Source organism: Rutilus rutilus (genome assembly GCF_951802725.1).
Source record: "Rutilus rutilus genome assembly, chromosome: 12".
In the NCBI taxonomy this organism is placed as follows: Eukaryota; Metazoa; Chordata; class Actinopteri; order Cypriniformes; family Leuciscidae; genus Rutilus; species Rutilus rutilus.
Genome location: NC_140217.1, coordinates 9,659,810 through 9,678,935, shown reverse-complemented (window position 1 = coordinate 9,678,935; position 19,126 = coordinate 9,659,810). Strand labels below are relative to the sequence as shown.

Sequence of the window (19,126 nt, the reverse complement as noted above, 5' to 3'; positions counted from 1 at the left end):
TGGACCTCTCAACCTTTACGCTGAGGAGAAAATCCAACGTGACTTTGAAGTGACCAAGCCAAACGATTATGTATTTCTGCCCAGCTAGCAACACTGGACATCAACCACATGGCATAAGCTAATAACTTTTCATTACTGTCTACTTTCTATGTACAGCAGTTCTATTTAATAACCTATTAGGCAGGATTGTTAAACATATCGTAAACTAATGAAGATGGAGAATGGGAGCGATGTGTGCTCAGGCGTTCTCAGCGCAGTCACAAAAAAAAAGTCACAACAACAAGCGTGGCTTACATCACTTCAGAGTTGTGCTGCGAATGCAACCAGGAAAAGGTTCCTATGGGAACCATTAGTTCTCGGGAGCCACCCTGGAGGCTAGGTCCTACCACTAAGTCCCTAGAACTATCCAGTGCGAAAGCCCCTGTAGTGAGCGTAAGAGATTTCTTTAATAAATAAAAATCTTAAATATTCTGAACATTTGACCGACATACATACAGTACATTTGTGTGTTGTGTTTGTCTGACAAGAAAACTAAACAATTTACTAGCCAGTGGCAATTCTATGTCCCCACAGAGGGTTAAATAAGTTATTTAGTATTTATTATATTTTAATTCATAAATGTATAATAGATTCCTTCATTTTATATATTTAATTGGCACTCATTTAATACTATACCATTGAATTTGATGGGTCTTGTCTTGACAGGTGTGTTGTGGAACCTTTCGTCATGTGATTCTGTGAAGATGACGATCGCTCGGGACGCTCTCGGCCCACTTACCAACACAGTGATTATCCCTCACTCCGGGTGGGGTGCGGCCCCTCAACGAGAGGACCAGAAACTCAAACTGCACTCGTCTTTGGTGCTGAGGAACACCACCGGATGCCTCAGGTAAGTCTCATGCAAATGTCCCCTTAGAAACGACCGGTCATGTGTACCAGCCTAATTATACAGGGCTTCCTGTTAAGATCAATTAATCAATAGTGGTTCAGATAACCTGCTGACTAGCTGATTTGGAAAATATAGAGTTTTACATATCCCTGGTGGTAGCAGTATCACTCTTCAACCTCTGAGATGATCACTGTTTACATTTCTTTGTGACAATGACTGTATTCATCTGAATCAGATGAACATTGTATTGTTGACCACATGATTATGCTGATGTGTGTGTGTGTGTGTGTGTGCGCATGTCTCAGGAACCTGAGCTCAGCTGGAGAAGAGGCCAGAAGGCAGATGCGTTGCTGTGAAGGGCTGATTGATTCCCTCCTCTATATAATCAAAACATGTGTAAACACCTCCGATTATGACAGCAAGGTTAGAGATATTCTTCTGATTGCATACAGAATATATCTAAAACCATCCAGTTCTGATGTACAGCATTGAATTGCATTGTTGCTAATATTTGGAACATGTTTGATATAATCTTGCCAGATATTTGACTAATTTTCAGACTGTATATGCGATGACAGCTGGGAACTGGCAGAGGCTCTTGTTGCTTATAAAAAGGTGTTACATGTTTTCCATGCCACTCCTCTAAGGGCCAAATAGTATTGAGTGCCCCTAGTGGTGGACCACAGCGATGTTCGGCTTCGGGTCTTTCTACACAAAATCTTAGTCATAGCATGCCATCTGCTGGAACAGCCTGGAAAAGAAAATGTTTTTTTAATTATAGTATTACATTACATTCATTTTTATTAATGCTGATAATAATCATTATAAACATAGCTATTGTTATTATTTATTTAATTTACTCATTTAATTGAACCATTTTCACTTTCTTTTAAACATGGAACACAAAAGGTGATTTTTGAAGAATATCCAGGATGCTTTTTAATATAATGAGGATTGGGACTGTCAAGCTCCAAAATTAGTATTACCATAAAGTATCTTAAACACAGACCAATACTTTTTCAGATTGTGGAAAACTGTGTGTGCACTTTGAGGAACCTGTCTTACCGTCTTGAGTTGGAGATGCCTCCGTCTCGGCTGATGGGAACTCAGGACCTGGACACGCTCCTGGGCCCGGACAGCTCCGGTAAGCAGGCCGACTACAGCTGCTGGGGTCTCAGAAAGAAGAAGAAGAAGAGGTCCTGGCAGGATCAGCAGGTGAACTCTCACTACATAAACTAAGCTTGGATTCCATGTTCTTTAAAGCTTAAAACGGCTTCTGTGCTCTTTAGAAAAATTAAATGATAAGGGGTTGTTGGGGAGGGAAATTCACTTTGCAAATAGCTTTGCACAGTGTTTCATATGAGGCACCAAAAGCTGTACATTTACAGGAATTGTTTTTCAGCAGAGTCATTTAAAACCTGAGAACATTAGTACATTTTACAATTGGGATTTCTAGCCCTGGAATTCATTGAAATTAATAAAATATTAAAAAGTAATGGAAAAGCCTAGGACATTTCTAGGACCTAATTATAGCCTAGGACAACTCATTTTCATTAGCTATAAAATGTTTATATGTAGATAAATTATTTGTAGATTGTGAGTGCAATATTTATAAAATATAGGGATACACCGGAATTGCATTTTCGGTTTTTGGCCGAAACAGAAAAATGGTCGAAGATATATGCTGCCCCGCACCCCAGTGTTTAGCACCCAGATTTCACTCTCGCTCTAGCCGTTATTACTGCATGGTGTGACACTCCGCTCAATATTACGCTCTGTGCACAGGCTCAGTTGCTCGCGGCCCATGCGAACGCTCCACTTACGTAAGGCTCTTGCTCATCGGAAAAACACAGTCCGCTCAAATAACTATATCAATTTCTATGTAGTAGTATACTTGTTTCTGTTTGCAATAGCCCTACTGTGCTGTAACGCTGTGGTAAAATGACGCTACCCTCTCGTTCACTGATCCGCTCCCCGCTACGCTCTGCTCACATGCTCTGATGATAATAATAGCTTTGTAGGACTATTCATTATTTGGATAATTGGTCAAAAAATAAATCCTGTTAAATCTGATTCTGTTGCATAGAACTGAATAAAGAATGATATATATATATATATTTAATATTTTAGTGTGTTACTTTCAATAAAAGTGTGGTTATTTTATTTTATTGGCTTGTATTTTTTTTTAATTCAATATCATTATTGAATTTCATTAAAAAGTCTAATATTAATACAGTTATACAAAAAAAAAGAAATAAGAATGCGAAAATTAGAAATACATTTTTTTTTTCTCTCGGTGCATCCCTAATAAAATTCAATTATTGATTAATTTTATTATTTAAAAATTATTTATTATTATTTTAAATAAATGTAATTATTTTAATTCAATTTAAATCTGGTAATAATGACCAGCTGGAAACAGGAAGTTCATTTGTCAAAAAGTGAGAAAGTTATGGATTGTCATTATGATTAAGTTTGGTATTGTAATTAATAATTACATTAAAATATATTAATAAATGAAAATACTGTAAATGGATAATAATTAATTTTATGTTTACAAATGTTTTTTTCCTTTTGTATTTAACACTTTATTTCCATAAGTTCAAATCTGAAACTAACCTATCACTCTTTGTGTTCTATGATCCTATGATGCAGTGGGATGGTGTGGGGCCTATTCCAGGATTTTCTGGAAGTCCAAAGGGGGCAGAGATGCTGTGGCATCCATCTGTGGTGAAGCCGTACCTCACTCTGCTGGCAGAGAGCTCCAACCCAGCCACGCTGGAAGGGGCGGCTGGGTCTCTGCAGAATCTTTCCGCTGGAACCTGGAGGGTAGGCTGCTTGTGGTCACTATACCATAAACTGAATTATACAGACACAGCGCTCAGAATAGAGCTGAATTATATGAATGTCTATAATTGGTTGGTGGATGAAGAATATGTCCTACACACACACACACACACACACACACACACACACACACACACACACACACACACACTATCTGTCTAGATGTAGCTTCAAGGTTCTAATACAGCAACAGTTGTATTTAATTTTCTGTTTGCTTTCCCTTTTAGCATCCTTTTGCAGTTTTCAGTCAGAACTAAGAAAAACGTTTTGATTTCATTACTTTTTTTTAATTCAGTAAATGTTAATGCACTGGTCGCACTGATAGATGATAACCTTCTCTGAAATGTTAACTTCTTTTATGCTCTCTCTCTCTCTCACCATTCAGTTTGCGGCCTACATCCGTGCTGCCGTACGTAAAGAAAAGGGTTTGCCCATTCTGGTGGAGCTACTAAGAATGGATAATGACAGGGTGGTCTGTTCTGTGGCCACTGCTCTACGTAACATGGCTCTGGACGCCAGGAACAAGGAGCTCATTGGTCAGTCACTCAAACTCATTGCCATGAACTCAGTGCAATGCCTTACATTCCGTTTTTATTATACGTCGGTTTTATGTGGCCATTAAAAACTGCATTGCATCTTCTAAAATAAATATTTGCTGAATTCGGTTGCTTTGAAAGGAAAATACGCCATGCGGGACCTAGTGACCCGTCTCCCTGGCAATGGGCCCTCCCTGCTGTCGGATGAGACGGTGGCGGCGGTCTGCTGTGCCCTGCACGAGGTCACCAGCAGGAATATGGAGAACGCCCGTGCGCTCGCCCAGACAGGCGGCATCGACAAACTGGTTACAATCAGCCGAGGACGTGGGGAGAGGTACATGCCTCTTTTTATGGGCTGGTTGAAGTGGGCAGTTTTATGTGTTCATTGGCGTTGGTGCACTGTTTTATAACCTAAAAACCTCTTCTTTTTTTTTTTAAGTACATTTAATATGATTAAAGTAAATATATAGAGAGAGCCTCTATGCTTTCTTTGGACCTCCTAGTCCGGGCAGGAGTGTTTGAGCTCTTGTTCTCTGTTGTAGGTACTCCATGAAGGTGGTCAAGGCAGCGGCTCAGGTGTTAAACACTCTGTGGCAGTACAGAGATCTGCGCACCTTCTACAAAAAGGTACTTGTTCTCAACCATTGCTGGGGTTAGGGGCCCTGATGTTCTCATGATTTTCACATGATATCCATTTTGTAGGATCTGATCAAAAGTGCACAGCAATAAATTAGGGGTGTAAGGGTACATAAAAAATATGGTTCGCTACGTACCTCGGTTTTGAAGTGGTTTGGTATGTTTTTTGGTACAACGGGGAAAAAAACAAGTAAAAAGTGGTTTACTGAACAAGCTATGTCTGTCTTTAAATTACAAAAAAAAATTCGGTCAGGATTTCAGCAACTGGCATCAACATACACTGCAGTTTATGGTGCTGTTGTGATTGGGGGACGAGATTTGAAGTGCTGTGTTAGAATAAGGTTAGAATTATTGCGCCTCCATTCTAACGTCCTTTGTTTATTTGACACGCGTGCACACGCCGACACTCGTTCATGTAGACTCGTAATCCTTTATGTGAAATGGAAATATTTGCGTGGTTAATATACAACTGTAAGATGCAAGTTGCACTCTGAGGAAAACGCGTCTCAACACACATCTGACAGTAGGGCAAGCCATGTAGGTTTACGATTTAAATTGGATTGTGCACTTATCCGGCAGCAGCTATTTTTCAGATGTGTTCGCAATGTCGAAGTATATCGGTATAAACAATATTGTTCCATCCCAGGGGAAACTCTGAGTTTGACTGTATTAGTTCAGTACACATGCAGTACACTCCTACAATAAATGCAAACATTTTTAATAATCAGTATTTTTGTCTTGCCTTTTAGTAAAAAATATATCTAAATATCCTTAAAACAACACACATTTACTTAACAATTTGCTTCAGACAATGTCTTGAATTAAGTTTTTCGTTTTTAAACATAAACTTGACTCAATTTAGTTGAATTTATGCTTAAAACAAGAAAAATATTACTTAACTTTTCAATTAAATGCATCTTGTTTTAGATGTTTAGATATTTAACTGGAAACCAAGACAGAGATACTGATTAGGAAAATGCAGCTACTGTTGTAGTTTCAACAGTGTCCTAAAAGCTCTGATCTGATGACTCAAACCACATTTGGAGGCAATGCAAGTTGAAAAGGCTTTATATAATTTATAGTGTATACACTAATGCCTTGTGGAAAAAAAGGCGAACAATTGCTTAATCATAATACTTGTAAATCAACCATTGCACTACAATAACAGTATAAACCTAGAAGAGAACAACAATACGATCATCAAAATTACTTGAATTAGTAAAAAATACTCTGTGTCTGCTTACCACTTGTGATTGGATCACCTGAGATGTATAATAATAGTAGGTGTAAACAGGGCCTGTGTGTTCTGTGATTCATCAGGATGGATGGAACCAGAATCACTTCATAACTCCAGTGTCAACACTCGAGCGAGACCGCTACCGTTCCCAACCTACTCTGCCAACCAGCAACGTACAGATGTCTCCTGTTATCCAATCAGGTGGGTCTGATTGTAATTCTGTAGAAGCTACGGGGAAATGACTCACTGCCTTTATAGGCTGATATTAATATTATTATTTGGTCGTTTTATTTTTATTTTCTTATTTTTTCTTTGCACTCTGAAATGGTTAATTGACAATCGATATTTAATTTTGTCCTCCACACATTTAGGAGGCAGTGCCACCTCTTCCCCGGCCGTGTTGGGTATAAGAGGTCATCGTTTAAATCAGCGGCGGACCCAGTCATCTATGCAACTTCATAATTATTATGGAGACGCCAACAGAAACACAAGTCAGTATACAGGTGAGCAAGTTCTCTGTTCACTTCTTAACAGGCAAATACCCACATTCTTATTATGTACACTTTATAGTATTTTAAAGAAAAAAGGCTTTTGTAATGTTCCATTAAAATGTATTAGAATTTTCTGCCCTTGAAATGACTTTTCTACTGGTGTGGCCAAGAGTGTGCAGTCAGGGAAAAACAATATTAACCAATAATCTTAAGTTTCTCCCCTCACCATTCTTGTCAAGTCCCAGTGGATGTAATTAAGTCTTTCTTTCTGAATATTTTCTTTAATTCAGAAATTTGCAGCATCGTTGGTTATGATTTATGGAACAGCACTCTTGAAAAACAACAGAAGGCTCTGTCTGTGAATTAGAAGCTGGACTGATGCACTAATAGATATTTCACCCATGCTCTCTTCAACTAATAGAGCAATCAGTTTTACTTCCCTGTCTGGTCGGAAGCCGTGATGGTCATTCATTTAAGAGCACTTGACCTCCGTAGTTACTCTTCATTGATTGGTGATACTTCAACCTGGAGGGTCTGATTATGTGTCTGCGATTCAGAATGTGGGTTCAGTGTGAGTGAGGTCTTCATTAGGTCTGTTGGGCTGTTGAACTGTGCTCTTAGATAAAATATAACGCGTTTAAACATCAAATTATTAGATAACATGGATGGCCATAACTATACCTGGTACATACAAGCATTTATTGAGGTGTTTTAATATTTGTGTTTATATGTGTTTAGGGTCTGGAAAGCAGTCAGCCTATTTCATCAGTTCCTATCCCTCTCCTTCAGCGGAGGAGTCCCACAGGTCACAGGTGAGTTTAACTCTTGCTCGCCTCACAGAACAAAAGAAGAAATGGCTCAATCTGAAGCCAGCTGAGCCCAGATGCCATATGCCCTCTGCAAAGGATATCCATTGATGTAGATTTAATGCGTCTAATCCCAGCAGATGAAGTTTACATAATCCATTGGCTTTTTTTTCTTGACCACTAATAAAACAAGCATTGAGTTTAATGTCTCACTCTATGTGGGTCCATTGTATGAAACTGGTACTGTATATAAAGTTTTAAAATAATTTTATAAGGTAAAATGTAAAAATGTAAGGTAAAACAATTTTTTTGTAAGATTTCAAATATTTATCTCTTATTCTAAATGCTCATAAATTGCATTGTGCCATCTCAAATTAAATGAATAAATATTAGTGTATATATCTGGATGTACAAAACGTTAAATAAGTAACAGTTTTACAGTTATTTATTTAATATTTTACAAGCTGTTACTAGCTTTGAGCTTTAAATCACGACACGTCAAGATGTTTATTAGAGTTTAAAGATCTCATCAAGATGAATTTTCGGTGCAAATTTTTTTATTTGAGCAAGCTGCCGTCAATGCGTCTGACTGACGCAAACATTCGGATGCCGTCAATGCAACTAGAGTTGTGTTCTAATCTTGTTTTCCATTGCGCTGCGAAACATTCTGGCAGCCAATAAGATTCACGCTATTGGTCACATGCCCAGAGCTGCCGCTGTTACATAAAGTTTCCGTAACCAGGGTATTCTGCTTTTCTATAAGTGCCTCCTAATGTCAGAGAGAGAACATGAATTTGTATCTTATTGTATGTGAAAATTGAACTTTTTGTGTTAATGTAAAAAGGCCTTAATGCTGATATTTCTACAGTAAGTTAGGTTTTTAGTTGTTTACTGTAAAAAAAAAAAAAGTAATTGAAACAGGGTTACCAAATTAAGATCATCTTCTGATCAACCTAGCAAAATATAAGATAAAGTGATGTTAAAAGAGGAGATATTTTAGATTACTTTTTATATCATTTAATAATAGATTAGACGTTAGTGTGGGATAACTAAGATGGTATGTGTTGAAACATAACTCTGAAACTTAGAGAGACTCTATATATATATATATATATATATATAATACAAAAGTTTAACACATATAACAGGCAAATAAAGCACCTTATGAGGAAAGAGCCACTAGATTATGTTTAGAAAAAGTTATTTGTTGTCACTGTTTATACATGTAAATGATGAACACAAAAGGCACTCATTTTGTCTCTTCTCTCAGCATGGCCGGCTCTACTACCCAGATGACTCAAATCAAAGCACCTATGACACTTTTGGAATGTACCTGTCGTCTCCGATGGGCTACGAGGACGCCTACCTGGACGAGCCGGTCCGTTATCCCGTGGTGAGCGAGAGGCAGGTGCTCAAACCCAATACCAACTACGTGGACTTCTACTCCACCACACGCAGGCCTTCTTACAGAACTCAGCCCTACCCGGCCTCACCTGACTCATGGGTGTAGGCATGTACGTTTGTGCGTAATTGTTCATGTAACGTGTAGCCATAGATAGAATATAACAAGGACGTGTCACTCCTTAAGACATATCTGGATCAGTGGATTCCAAGACTGTTGTATGGACAAGCTGTTGCATTTGAAGTGACTGGTTCATTTTCATTCAACAAATTTCATTTGTTTTGTGTGTCCGGTGCAGCGACATTCATTTCCATTTGTGTTGGGTGTGTGTCTGCAGGTGCGAGTGGGAAAGTGTGCGCGAGAATAGATGACATTAAACGCTCCATTAAATTAACTTGAATTTGACCCGGGATTGAGTGTGAGCCAAAGATTTACTTTTCAGTATCTGCTGTTTTTAAACAGCAACACGTGTTTAAGGTCTGATTTACTGAGAACTTGAACCATCTTTTTATGATTTGATTTTTCATGTGTTTTTTTTTAACGGCATGTATTATGGTCACCCCAGTTTTTGAGCAAAATGAAAAGGTGTAACTAAATTACATATTGGCTGAAAAGTCTAATAAAGAAATAATAGCAGTGTAAAAAAGAAGAAGATAAAAAACACTAATAATGTTCTGTGCAATTGAAACAAAAACGTCATTTTGTCTGATCTCATTGCTGTAGCCTACTTAATGTAAAGATTAATGTATGTTCCATGGAGTCTTGCACAACTACGTCAGTTTATTGTACAACCGTGATCTGTGCTACTAAGCACAAAAAACTGTGCCATGATAAAACGCTATGTAGAACTGTGTGTATATGTAAGAGACCTTATGGAGGCAAAAGTTATTACTATCAGAATATTTAGATGTAATAAAGATGACATTTGTTTTTTTAATATTTGATGTTGGATTATGTTGTTTATTTCTCTACCATAAGAAGCTACGATTCAATTTTATTTTCAGGTGTTTTTCACGCTACAAATTGCGTTAAAGCATCCTGACAGCGAACGGCGCTAATGTATGTGCATTAAAGGGATAGTTCACCCAAAAATGAAGATTCTGTCATCATTTTACTCACCCTCATGTCGTTCTAAACCTGTATGAATTTCTGTCTTCTGCTGAACACAGAAGAAGATATTTTGAAGAATGTTGGTAACCAGACAGTTGACGACTTCCATAGTATGAAAAAAAAAAAAAAAATACTATGGAAGTCAATGGCTACCACGAACTATTTGGTTACCAACATTCTTCAAAATATTTTCTGTTGTGTTCAGCAGAAGACAGAAATTCATACAGGTTTAGAACGACATGAGGGTGAGTAAATGATGACAGAATCTTCATTTTTGGGTGAACTATCCCTTTAATTAGAAAGTTGTTCCATCGATAGCCACACGGGGGCGCTAAAGAGTGGAAAAGACTGCACAGGATAGGATGGATATTATGGATGGACTAGTGGTTTGAGGGAATGAAACCCCTGATCCTTATCAGTATATTTATTTCCTTGTTCCCTGTTGAGCTTTTACTGTCGGCACAGATTTATTAGCGGTCAATTCCTGCTTCACTGTAGCCTATCATGAAAACAAAACGGCCAATCATGTATTACAAAAAGTATTTATTAAAGTGTAGTAAAGTAAAATTATTTTAAAAAGTATTACAATTTTTGGCGTAATGTAGGTAAAGTATCTATAAAAGCGTAAACCGGACATTCAAAAATATGCTTTGGTCATGCTCATGAACTTTTTTTTATTAATAACTTGATATTTAGGCTATTGCAAGACAATTAATATTTTGGAACCTAACAGGACTGAAATTAAAAAGCTAAAGTTGGCCATTGTATCAGTGAGAATTTTTAACTAGCATGAGGGTTAACTTGAATTTTTTTTTATTTTTTTTTAAGTGAGACAAACGAACTACTTTACAAATACAGTCAGGGAATATTAGGATAAACAACAAAAATAAATAAATCATAAGATAGAAATAAATTAAATAATAAATAATATAAATTAAATAAAAACATTAAAATGTTTTAGTTTGAAAACTTAATATTGTTTTTATGTTGTTGAACTTCTGCCTTTAAAGTTATAATTAAATTTATATTTATGTATATTAAATTTAGCTATAAGTAGCAAATTGATAAGATGATTATGATAAGATATGTCATAAGTGAAAACCATTGCTGTTTACTGCTTTTGTTTTCAGCACCAAAACCTTCAGGAAAATTATGTAAATGTTAAAATATTTTGTTTACAATTTTTTTTTTTTAAAGAGGACGTATAGGAAAATCTTATGAAATGATTAAATATTTAAAAAGGTTACATAAAAACTGCTCAAACCAAAGTATTAAAATGAATTATTAAAATGTATTACAAGTGAATTGAATTGAATTGAATTACAATTTATGAAATTAATATTCAGTCAGTTCAATTCATTCTGATGATAATAATAATTGTCATCTTGTGAAAATGTGTGAGTTTGAGATATTTGATGGAGGCATGATTTCACATCTTAAATAGGATTTTATATTTATTTAAAAAAAATACTGAAATTCGCTTTAAGGAAAGAAAGTTGTGTCACGTTCCCCGCTCAGAGAGGCGCGTGCGTCAGTTTCTTGACTGACTGATTGAGGGAATCGCGGGAGGGAGGAGTTGATGGAACGCGCTCCTTCACTCACTCACTCCTTTACTCACTCACCCACTCCAGTCATGAAGTAATTCTGAGCGAGTCTGCGTGGTATCTCTCTTAAAACAGGTAAGTTTCCTACAAGCTTTAATTCTGAAACCTCTGTGTACACGAAACAAAGTTAAATCTGACAACCTTTGCAAGTTTTGGTCTCGTGAAGTCGCTGCATAGAGATTCTGCAGCGTTCCTGTTGATGTCAAACGTTCGCGTTTCAGAGCATGTTGTTTACCAGTTGTGTTATTTGCTTCAAAGTAATTTTATAAGCGTCTTTTGTTGGATAGATTAAGTTTTCCAGTGTCTGAGTGGTCTGTCATGCTGTGATGTTTCTGCTGTCACGTGCGACACTGATCATAATTTCTACACAAAATAGTTCAGTAATTTATCATCCTGATTAATATTTGTTTGTTGATCTTTTTTTGCTCAATCATACAAGGGATTTTTTTGCACACTAAGTATGTGACAGCTGCTTTCTTGAAACTCTTTCTTTGAAACTTTAGGCTAATGAAAATGTTTGAGCCACACAATACTGCTCTACACTGAATGGAAAAGAGTTAGGCATCACATGTGGATATTTTGAGTGGCAAATACTTACGGTCAGGAACTTTGGACCTTTAAATCAACACTTGAAGCCTGAAAAGCCACTTGAAAGTTTCTTTTCCTCTTTACACACATGCTCTTTTTGAGAAAAAATGTGATGTACCTGAGACTTTCCAGCAAGGGTCAGGAGCCAACTGACACTGAACAGGTGTGTACACACACACACACACACACACACACACACACATTATACTAGTTTTGACAAAGTAATGGAATGTGTTTGTTCTTGCATTTGTAAAGGTCAGCTGAACCTTTCATCCATGCATGTTTGTCATTAAAACCTTGCATTTCATGTCTCTTTTCCACACTGTACCCTAAAGCCTTCTTGATTCAGTTAGTTAATGTTTTCAGTTCAGTAGACTTCTGTTATTGCTGCCCTCGGCCTGAAAAGTAATCAGATCACTTGTGGTAAGCAGAGTAGGATTTCATTTTTGAAGCTTGCTGCCATTGTTCTGATCACCGAATCTGTCGTTGCACGCTCTATTGAACCCTATCAAATTATACTGAATTTTGCTAAATCAAGAGCATGGACCACATGCCTTGTGGGTTTTCGTGAAAGAAGATATTGTCCTTATCCCACAGCTTAATACTTATGTTCCTTCGGTGTCTTGCACTTTCACTGTGAGCATTCCTTGCACTGTTTCCATAACAGCTTTATGAAAAGGTCTCTATATTGCAATAATGTGTGCCATCTTTATTGAGTATAGTGAGTAAAAAAACAATTCTCCTTAGGGAAATTGATTCTTAACAATAACTTATAAACCTCTTGTGAGCTTCAAGGCTGATAATTGATGATATATGCTTTTCTTGAATCTATCTGTTCACGTTATTTCAACTAAACTATATCGTATTTAACAGTGAAACTACATTACCCATGATTCTGTACAGAAAATTCCAAAATCAGAGTCTCGGCGAGCAAATTGTGCCAAAAGTGCTTGCAGGGAATGAATTAAAGTAGCCTAGCTGTTTCTACAGATAGAATCAGCTACTTTAAAAAGATTTTAGATTAGTTTAATTCGATTGGCATTTGCAGTGCTTCATGGGATTGTAGTTGTTTCCCTCATTAGCCATTAAGTACAGTCTTGTACCTTTGTCTGTCTTTCTTTTTTCCCCAAAAAATGTCTAATGTTGTGACTCCCCTCTGCTGGTTGGCTTTGTACATTCATTGCTTACAAGTTATGACACTTTAACAAAGCTAAAAATAAATAAAAAATCCATATGGGAAAAAAATGCACTGAAAAAGTGGGCGGGTACTAATGCACTCTATAAAGGCATAGTTCATCCAAAAATGAAAATTATGTCCTTAATTGTCATTAAAACTGATCAACAAGTGTTTATTAATTGTCAGCCCAATAGTTGCAACAATTACATCTCCTGAAGGCCTATTGAAGTTAAAATAACTGGTTTAATTTTGTATATAACACGTTGTAATTTGACAAGCATCATTATATAACTTTTGACATCGAACAATATTTGCATAAATATATTAATACAATTCAGTTTAGTTAGTCTAGAGGATAAGGTACTATAGAACATCATTTCACAGGTCTTCAACAGTAAAAACAATAACAGATCTGTACTCGCATCACTTAGATCTTTACTCAGTAGTTTATAATTGAATAAGACAAATTTCTGTTCACTGTCATCATCCTCCTGCCTCATTCCCTTTGGTCGGGGTCATGGCTGGTTGGTTTGCGTTAAGAAAAACAAGTGCGTTGTATGGTTATTCTCACTCGAGTACTTTATGGCTTCCGACAGCACGAATAGTGGTTGAAGTAGTCAACTACCCGACTAGTCTATGCGAGCCCTAATGTCTTCTATAGTTCCTCAGAAGCCAGCGACTTGCAAAGTCGTAATAAAATGAAAAGGGATTGTTGTTTTCGTACAGGAATTCTGGCAGCTGAAGAGAGAGTGCCACAGAAGTTATGACTGGAAAAATCATCAAATCCCTAGAACTGCTCATTTAATCAGTAATTCCAGAAGCGATCTAGTGAGTGATACACGCTCTCCGTTTCAGTACTTGTTTGGACGTCGTGAACACCAGCTTTCCATATCCCTGTCAACACCTTTAGAGCATTTCCCATGTTTACTCATTAATGGAAGTACAGGCTTGCACAGTCTTGCTATTGCTAAAGTCGCTCTAGTGTTTTAATGGCAGACTAATAGTTTAATTGACTGTGTTTAACTCAGCAGGAGAGAATGAGCTAATGTTTGACCTGAAAAGAGCTGGACTGAAAGGGTGGGCTAGTTAATGTCCACAGGGTGTCTATAGATAGGTTAGTGAAATGAAGTGTGGATTGTTACACTGCCATCCAAACGGATTCAAATAGACTACGCCTTTGAACATCCTTCTCTTTTTCATCAGCTCAACACACATTATGTTGATGGCAAGATTTAGCTTTGGTTTCTGGCTGTATTGAAGTGGGATCTGAAATTGGAAAATTTGCCTTGCAATGTTTTAATCTACTTCAGATGTCTAAAGTATAGCAAATCAGTTAGATCATCAGATCTACTGTATAAGTTTTGGTTAGTCATTGCTCTGTGGATGTCATCATGGTGACATCATGTTCTCTTCTCGCACCATGATGTCATGTTTACTGTAAATAAAAACCCATTGGAAGAGTGGAGAAAACAGATGTCGTGGTGGTTCTGTGGATAGTTTCTCCCATCATGTGCCTACAATCACTTGAGCTATACAATCAACCAGGTGAATCTCGTGAAATGTTGTATTTCCCCTCAAAAGAATCATTTTAAATAATAATAATAATAATAATAATAATCATTTCAAAGAAAATGTAATCTATGCTTAATTTTTTTTATAAAAGTAATTGATGTGTAAAAATAAATAAATCATAAGACATATTTAAAACCGATTTGAGGCAGTACAACAAATGCTATATTATTGTCGCTGTCGGGCTGTAACTTTGTATCTCCATGTTTCGTCATTTTTATTTCTTTCAATAAGTTATTACAACATGTTTTTACATTGCTTTAACTCATCAAATAAGCTAAGCAATTTTTTACTTTAAGTTTCAACTAACAAGATTCAACTTATTTTTTGAAGTCAGTTTAATGTAATTTAAGTTGAAATGACTTAAACATCCTAGTTGATTGTACTTCATTTAAGGCAGCAACTTTTTTTTACAGTGTACTGTAAACTTTATAGCATGTCAGTTGATGAAAAGATAATGCGATGCACTTCTAATGACGGACAAAATGTGCATGTCCAAAATTTGCGGTTCAAGACCTTGTAACTCCATTTGCAACATGATTTCGGTCATATTTTAATAATATAATGACACTTGCAAGTATTTTTTTTTTTCGTTTTTGGAGCACGACAGCGGCGATATACAAGCGTTCTTGATGAGATAGGGCTCTTAAAAGGTTAAATATTTGCCACAATCTATTACCTCTTTAAATTGGTGCTCATTAATTATCTAAATGATCGTTGAAACACCACTTCGTGAGATTTACCCTTTTACCATGGAAATGAATGTAAAAAGTGAATGCTGACACTGATCTGCTGGAGGATCACGGAAACTAGTTCTTGCGTAATTGCTCACAAAACCAATAACCTTCAGTATAAAAAATGTGCTCTTGTTAGTCCTGAAAAGCTTGACAGCTTTTGATGTGAGGGCCGCACATTTGTATAAGACCCCCATGTGTCGTCATGTCTTATTCAAATGGTAAAGTGGGGAGATTTAGGCCAGATTGTCCATAAAAGGAAACAAGGCCATTTTCCCTTAGGTTTCAGCCATAAAACCCATTTAGAAAAAGCTGTCCTCATTTCCCACTCAGTGAACGAGCACCGCCAATTCTGAAATGTGTTTCTGAATGTGTCATTTGAATGAGAAGGTCCCATTCAGCTGTTTTATATTGTCATGTGCTGTAGCTCTAAATGTACTTTTGTGTTTTCTGAATGCATGGCTTTCTCTGTTTTCCATACATTTAAGTCATGTTTTGCTTTCTTCCCTCGGTATCCACCCAAGTCGCCACCTTATTTCTTGTCATCCTCTATTTTCCCTCCAGCCTCTGATATATCTCAGCTTTCATCCAATTAAACTCACATTTAGGCTGCAGTCATGGCCCACAGAAACCTGCTATTACTAGAAAGTACAACTTAAAACGTTATTCACGGTGGAGGGCCAGCGGTGGTCAAACCAGAGCTTTCCAGTTGCTCGGTTCCAAGACTGGTGAAGCTCTAATGCGCTTTTCTGGAGTCTGTAATTTGATTTTCAGTCACGCGCAGGGATGATTTGGTCGGGTCTTTTTTAGCTTCTCAAACAGAAATCAATGACTTTAAAAGAAGAACGACCATAAATAGATATCAGTTGTGATATCAATATTTATGATCCATCTATTTGAGGGTTGAGGGTTTTTGTAATAATCCTTTTAGTAGTGAAACATCCCATAGACTTACATTATAAAACAGAGTGAAAAGTTTAGATCCTCTTTCAGAGTTCTGTCTGTATGTGCTTTGTCTCAGTAAGACACCAGGCCTGTTTTCCTTGTATCCAGCACTATCCAGATGAAGTTCGTTGTGACATCATCTTTGTGACATCAGTGTATCTGCAAATCTGTACAGTATGTGACTCTGCTTCATGTTCCTGGGGTGCATATGTGCCTAGTATGTATAGGAGGAGAGGAAATGACGGTTGATGAGAAAATGAGATGGTCTTTGGATGGGCACAATTTCTGTGATGTGTTTTTCATTATGTCATTTAGGCTTGTGTTTCAAAACCCACGTCTCTGAACGACAGGATGTGGCTCCTTTTAAGTCCAGGCAATTAGTATTGAACCATTGAACTAGTTCCGTGCTGCTTTTTAGGCTTGAACAATTAATTTTGACATTAACAGAACACAATCTAATCAATTCCAGAGTTAGTCTCCAAAACTGTAACAAATTATAGTACTGTAAGTGCACAACTGTGATGCATCATTTATAAAACATAATTTGCTTCTTTAATCATTTCAAATGTTTCCCGTATATTGCATTGTTTCATTTCCATTTATCTGTTCTTTTTTTATTTGATTGCTTCTGGTTGGTTATGGCTAGCAGTCCTGTGGCTGAGGGAAGGAATCAGCAAAATCGGTTGCTGATGGTGATAGTTTTTAAGCCCAAACCAACAGTCTGAAGAACCATTTCTTAATACCCCTAACTCATTTCCCCACAAAGATATGTTGCACACTGCTACTCTATTTTCTTTCTTTTCTTCTTTTCTTTTTCTGATTTTCTGCATAAACAATCCTTTTTTTGGAACCACAGAAAACAAAGCGTTAGTCAGTCCATCACTCATTTGGGCTTTTCATATTTACCCCAGGGTCATTTTTTTAACTTTTGAACCATGTTGTTCCATGTCTCTTTCTGTTCATACTTTACCCTGGGTTATTATTTAAAAATTATTAATTAATCTCAGGTTTTGAAATTTCACACTGTATGAAAATAAATTTGAGGTTAAAAGCATTGACTGGACAAGTACACTTTTAGGCCTCGATCACACCTAAAGCGTTTTTTTGGAGTGAGAGGCGTCTTTTTTCAATTGTTTTCCTATGGCAGTTCTGCGCACTGTTTATGCGCTCGCGGTGCCTCGCGTTTCACCCATAGACAGTAAAAAAAATGGACACTGCGACCCCATAGACTTCAACGGAGAGTCAATTAGAAGCTCTCACTTCCTGATGGCTGAGCGTACTGCGCAGACTCAAACTGAGCTTGACGACGTAGATGTGACGTGAGCAACCCGTCTGTCTTCTGTAGCTGTTCCAAGAGAAATCTGAATCATTCCCTTCCGAAACTTTCAGAGACGGAGAGTGTGAGTAGGAGGTGTCCATGAGCTAGGAGCAGGAGAAACTTTTGCTAAGTATTCTGATTAATTATTTTGTCATTTTGCCTCCACGTCCCCCCGATTGCCCTCGAACTTCTCCTCCTGTCCATACGGTAATTTCTCTACTGTGCGACAGAGAGTCGCGTGGTTATGACGCAATCGTTAGCCTATTTTTACAAAAACTGCTTCTACGGGGCCATAATGTAAGATACAAGGTAATGGAGCCTTTTATACATTTTCGTGTTTCTTTAGAAATAAATAATGGACAAATGGAGTCTTTAAACGCCTCAGATGTAAAGTTATTCGCTGTGAAAGTGACGCCAAAATGAATGGGAGTTAGTGGAATGCTAACAGCTGGTGAGGGTCTGCTAATCAATGACGGCGCCCAGGGAAGCTTCAGTTTTTTATGAAACATTGGCCCAATGGTTTCACCGCCTGTTGCGCCTTTTTTGCAGTTGAAAAAATAGCAACTTCGGGCAGAAAAAGCGCTCGACGTCATCGCGTTTTTATTTTATTTTTATTTTTTTAAAGTGCTCGCGATTAGACTGACAGGACAGCTGACTTGCTGGTTACTTAGCAACATAAAAAACCGCAGCGCACTGCCAGTTCTGTGTGGTCGGGGTCAAATGGCAGTGCTGTGTGCCTCGCGTTTTTCGAACCTAAAAAAAATGCATTAGGTGTGATCGGGGTCTTAAAGAGGCCCTATTATGGCCTTTTAAAAACTCTTGACTTTGTTTTTGGGGTGTACTAGAATGTTATCATACTTGATTGTTCAAAAAACATTATTTTGCACATATTTTACATTATTGCAGCTAGGGCTGGGCGATATGGAGCAAAAAATATATCTCGATATATTTTGCTATATCTCGATATACGATATATATCTCGATATCTTTACAGGAAAAAGAACCCCCCAAAAACTACTGGAAAAACAAATATGCCAAATACCACCAAGTATTTTTTATTGAAGTTCAAAGAGGTAGGCAGTTCATGTAGGAACAAGTGCTTCTGCGACATTTTTAAATAATATTTTTTTTATTCTTTTTTTATAATTAAAACTAACATCATAAACATCATGCTATTTTTTTTACTTTGAGCAATTCTGGAGCTATAATTGACTCTAGGAGCATATAAAACAAAACA

At 37.1% G+C, this 19,126-nt stretch overlaps 2 protein-coding genes across 9 annotated transcripts in view; both read left to right on the top strand.

The window, feature by feature from the left end:
* pkp4 (plakophilin 4) overlaps positions 1–9,788 on the top strand; it is a 35,289-nt gene extending 25,501 nt beyond the window's left edge. For all 5 annotated transcript variants that reach the window (XM_084426687.1, XM_084426688.1, XM_084426686.1 and 2 more), the window contains 11 exons: positions 706–889; positions 1,195–1,312; positions 1,913–2,104; positions 3,545–3,718; positions 4,122–4,272; positions 4,414–4,606; positions 4,815–4,899; positions 6,229–6,346; positions 6,517–6,648; positions 7,375–7,448; positions 8,713–9,788. In XM_084426687.1, the coding sequence (XP_084282813.1) occupies positions 706–889; positions 1,195–1,312; positions 1,913–2,104; positions 3,545–3,718; positions 4,122–4,272; positions 4,414–4,606; positions 4,815–4,899; positions 6,229–6,346; positions 6,517–6,648; positions 7,375–7,448; positions 8,713–8,952 (1,661 nt within the window). In that variant the 3' untranslated portion in view covers positions 8,953–9,788. The remainder of the gene's footprint in view (positions 1–705; positions 890–1,194; positions 1,313–1,912; positions 2,105–3,544; positions 3,719–4,121; positions 4,273–4,413; positions 4,607–4,814; positions 4,900–6,228; positions 6,347–6,516; positions 6,649–7,374; positions 7,449–8,712) is intronic.
* A 1,678-nt stretch (positions 9,789–11,466) lies between these two features.
* tanc1a (tetratricopeptide repeat, ankyrin repeat and coiled-coil containing 1a) overlaps positions 11,467–19,126 on the top strand; it is a 76,001-nt gene continuing 68,341 nt past the window's right edge. For 3 of the 4 annotated variants that reach the window (XM_084425743.1, XM_084425742.1, XM_084425740.1), the window contains exon 1: positions 11,500–11,633. The gene's annotated coding sequence lies outside the window, so the exon portion shown is untranslated. Of the gene's footprint in view, positions 11,634–19,126 lie in introns of all 4 variants that reach the window. The other variant, XM_084425741.1, reaches the window with a different exon arrangement.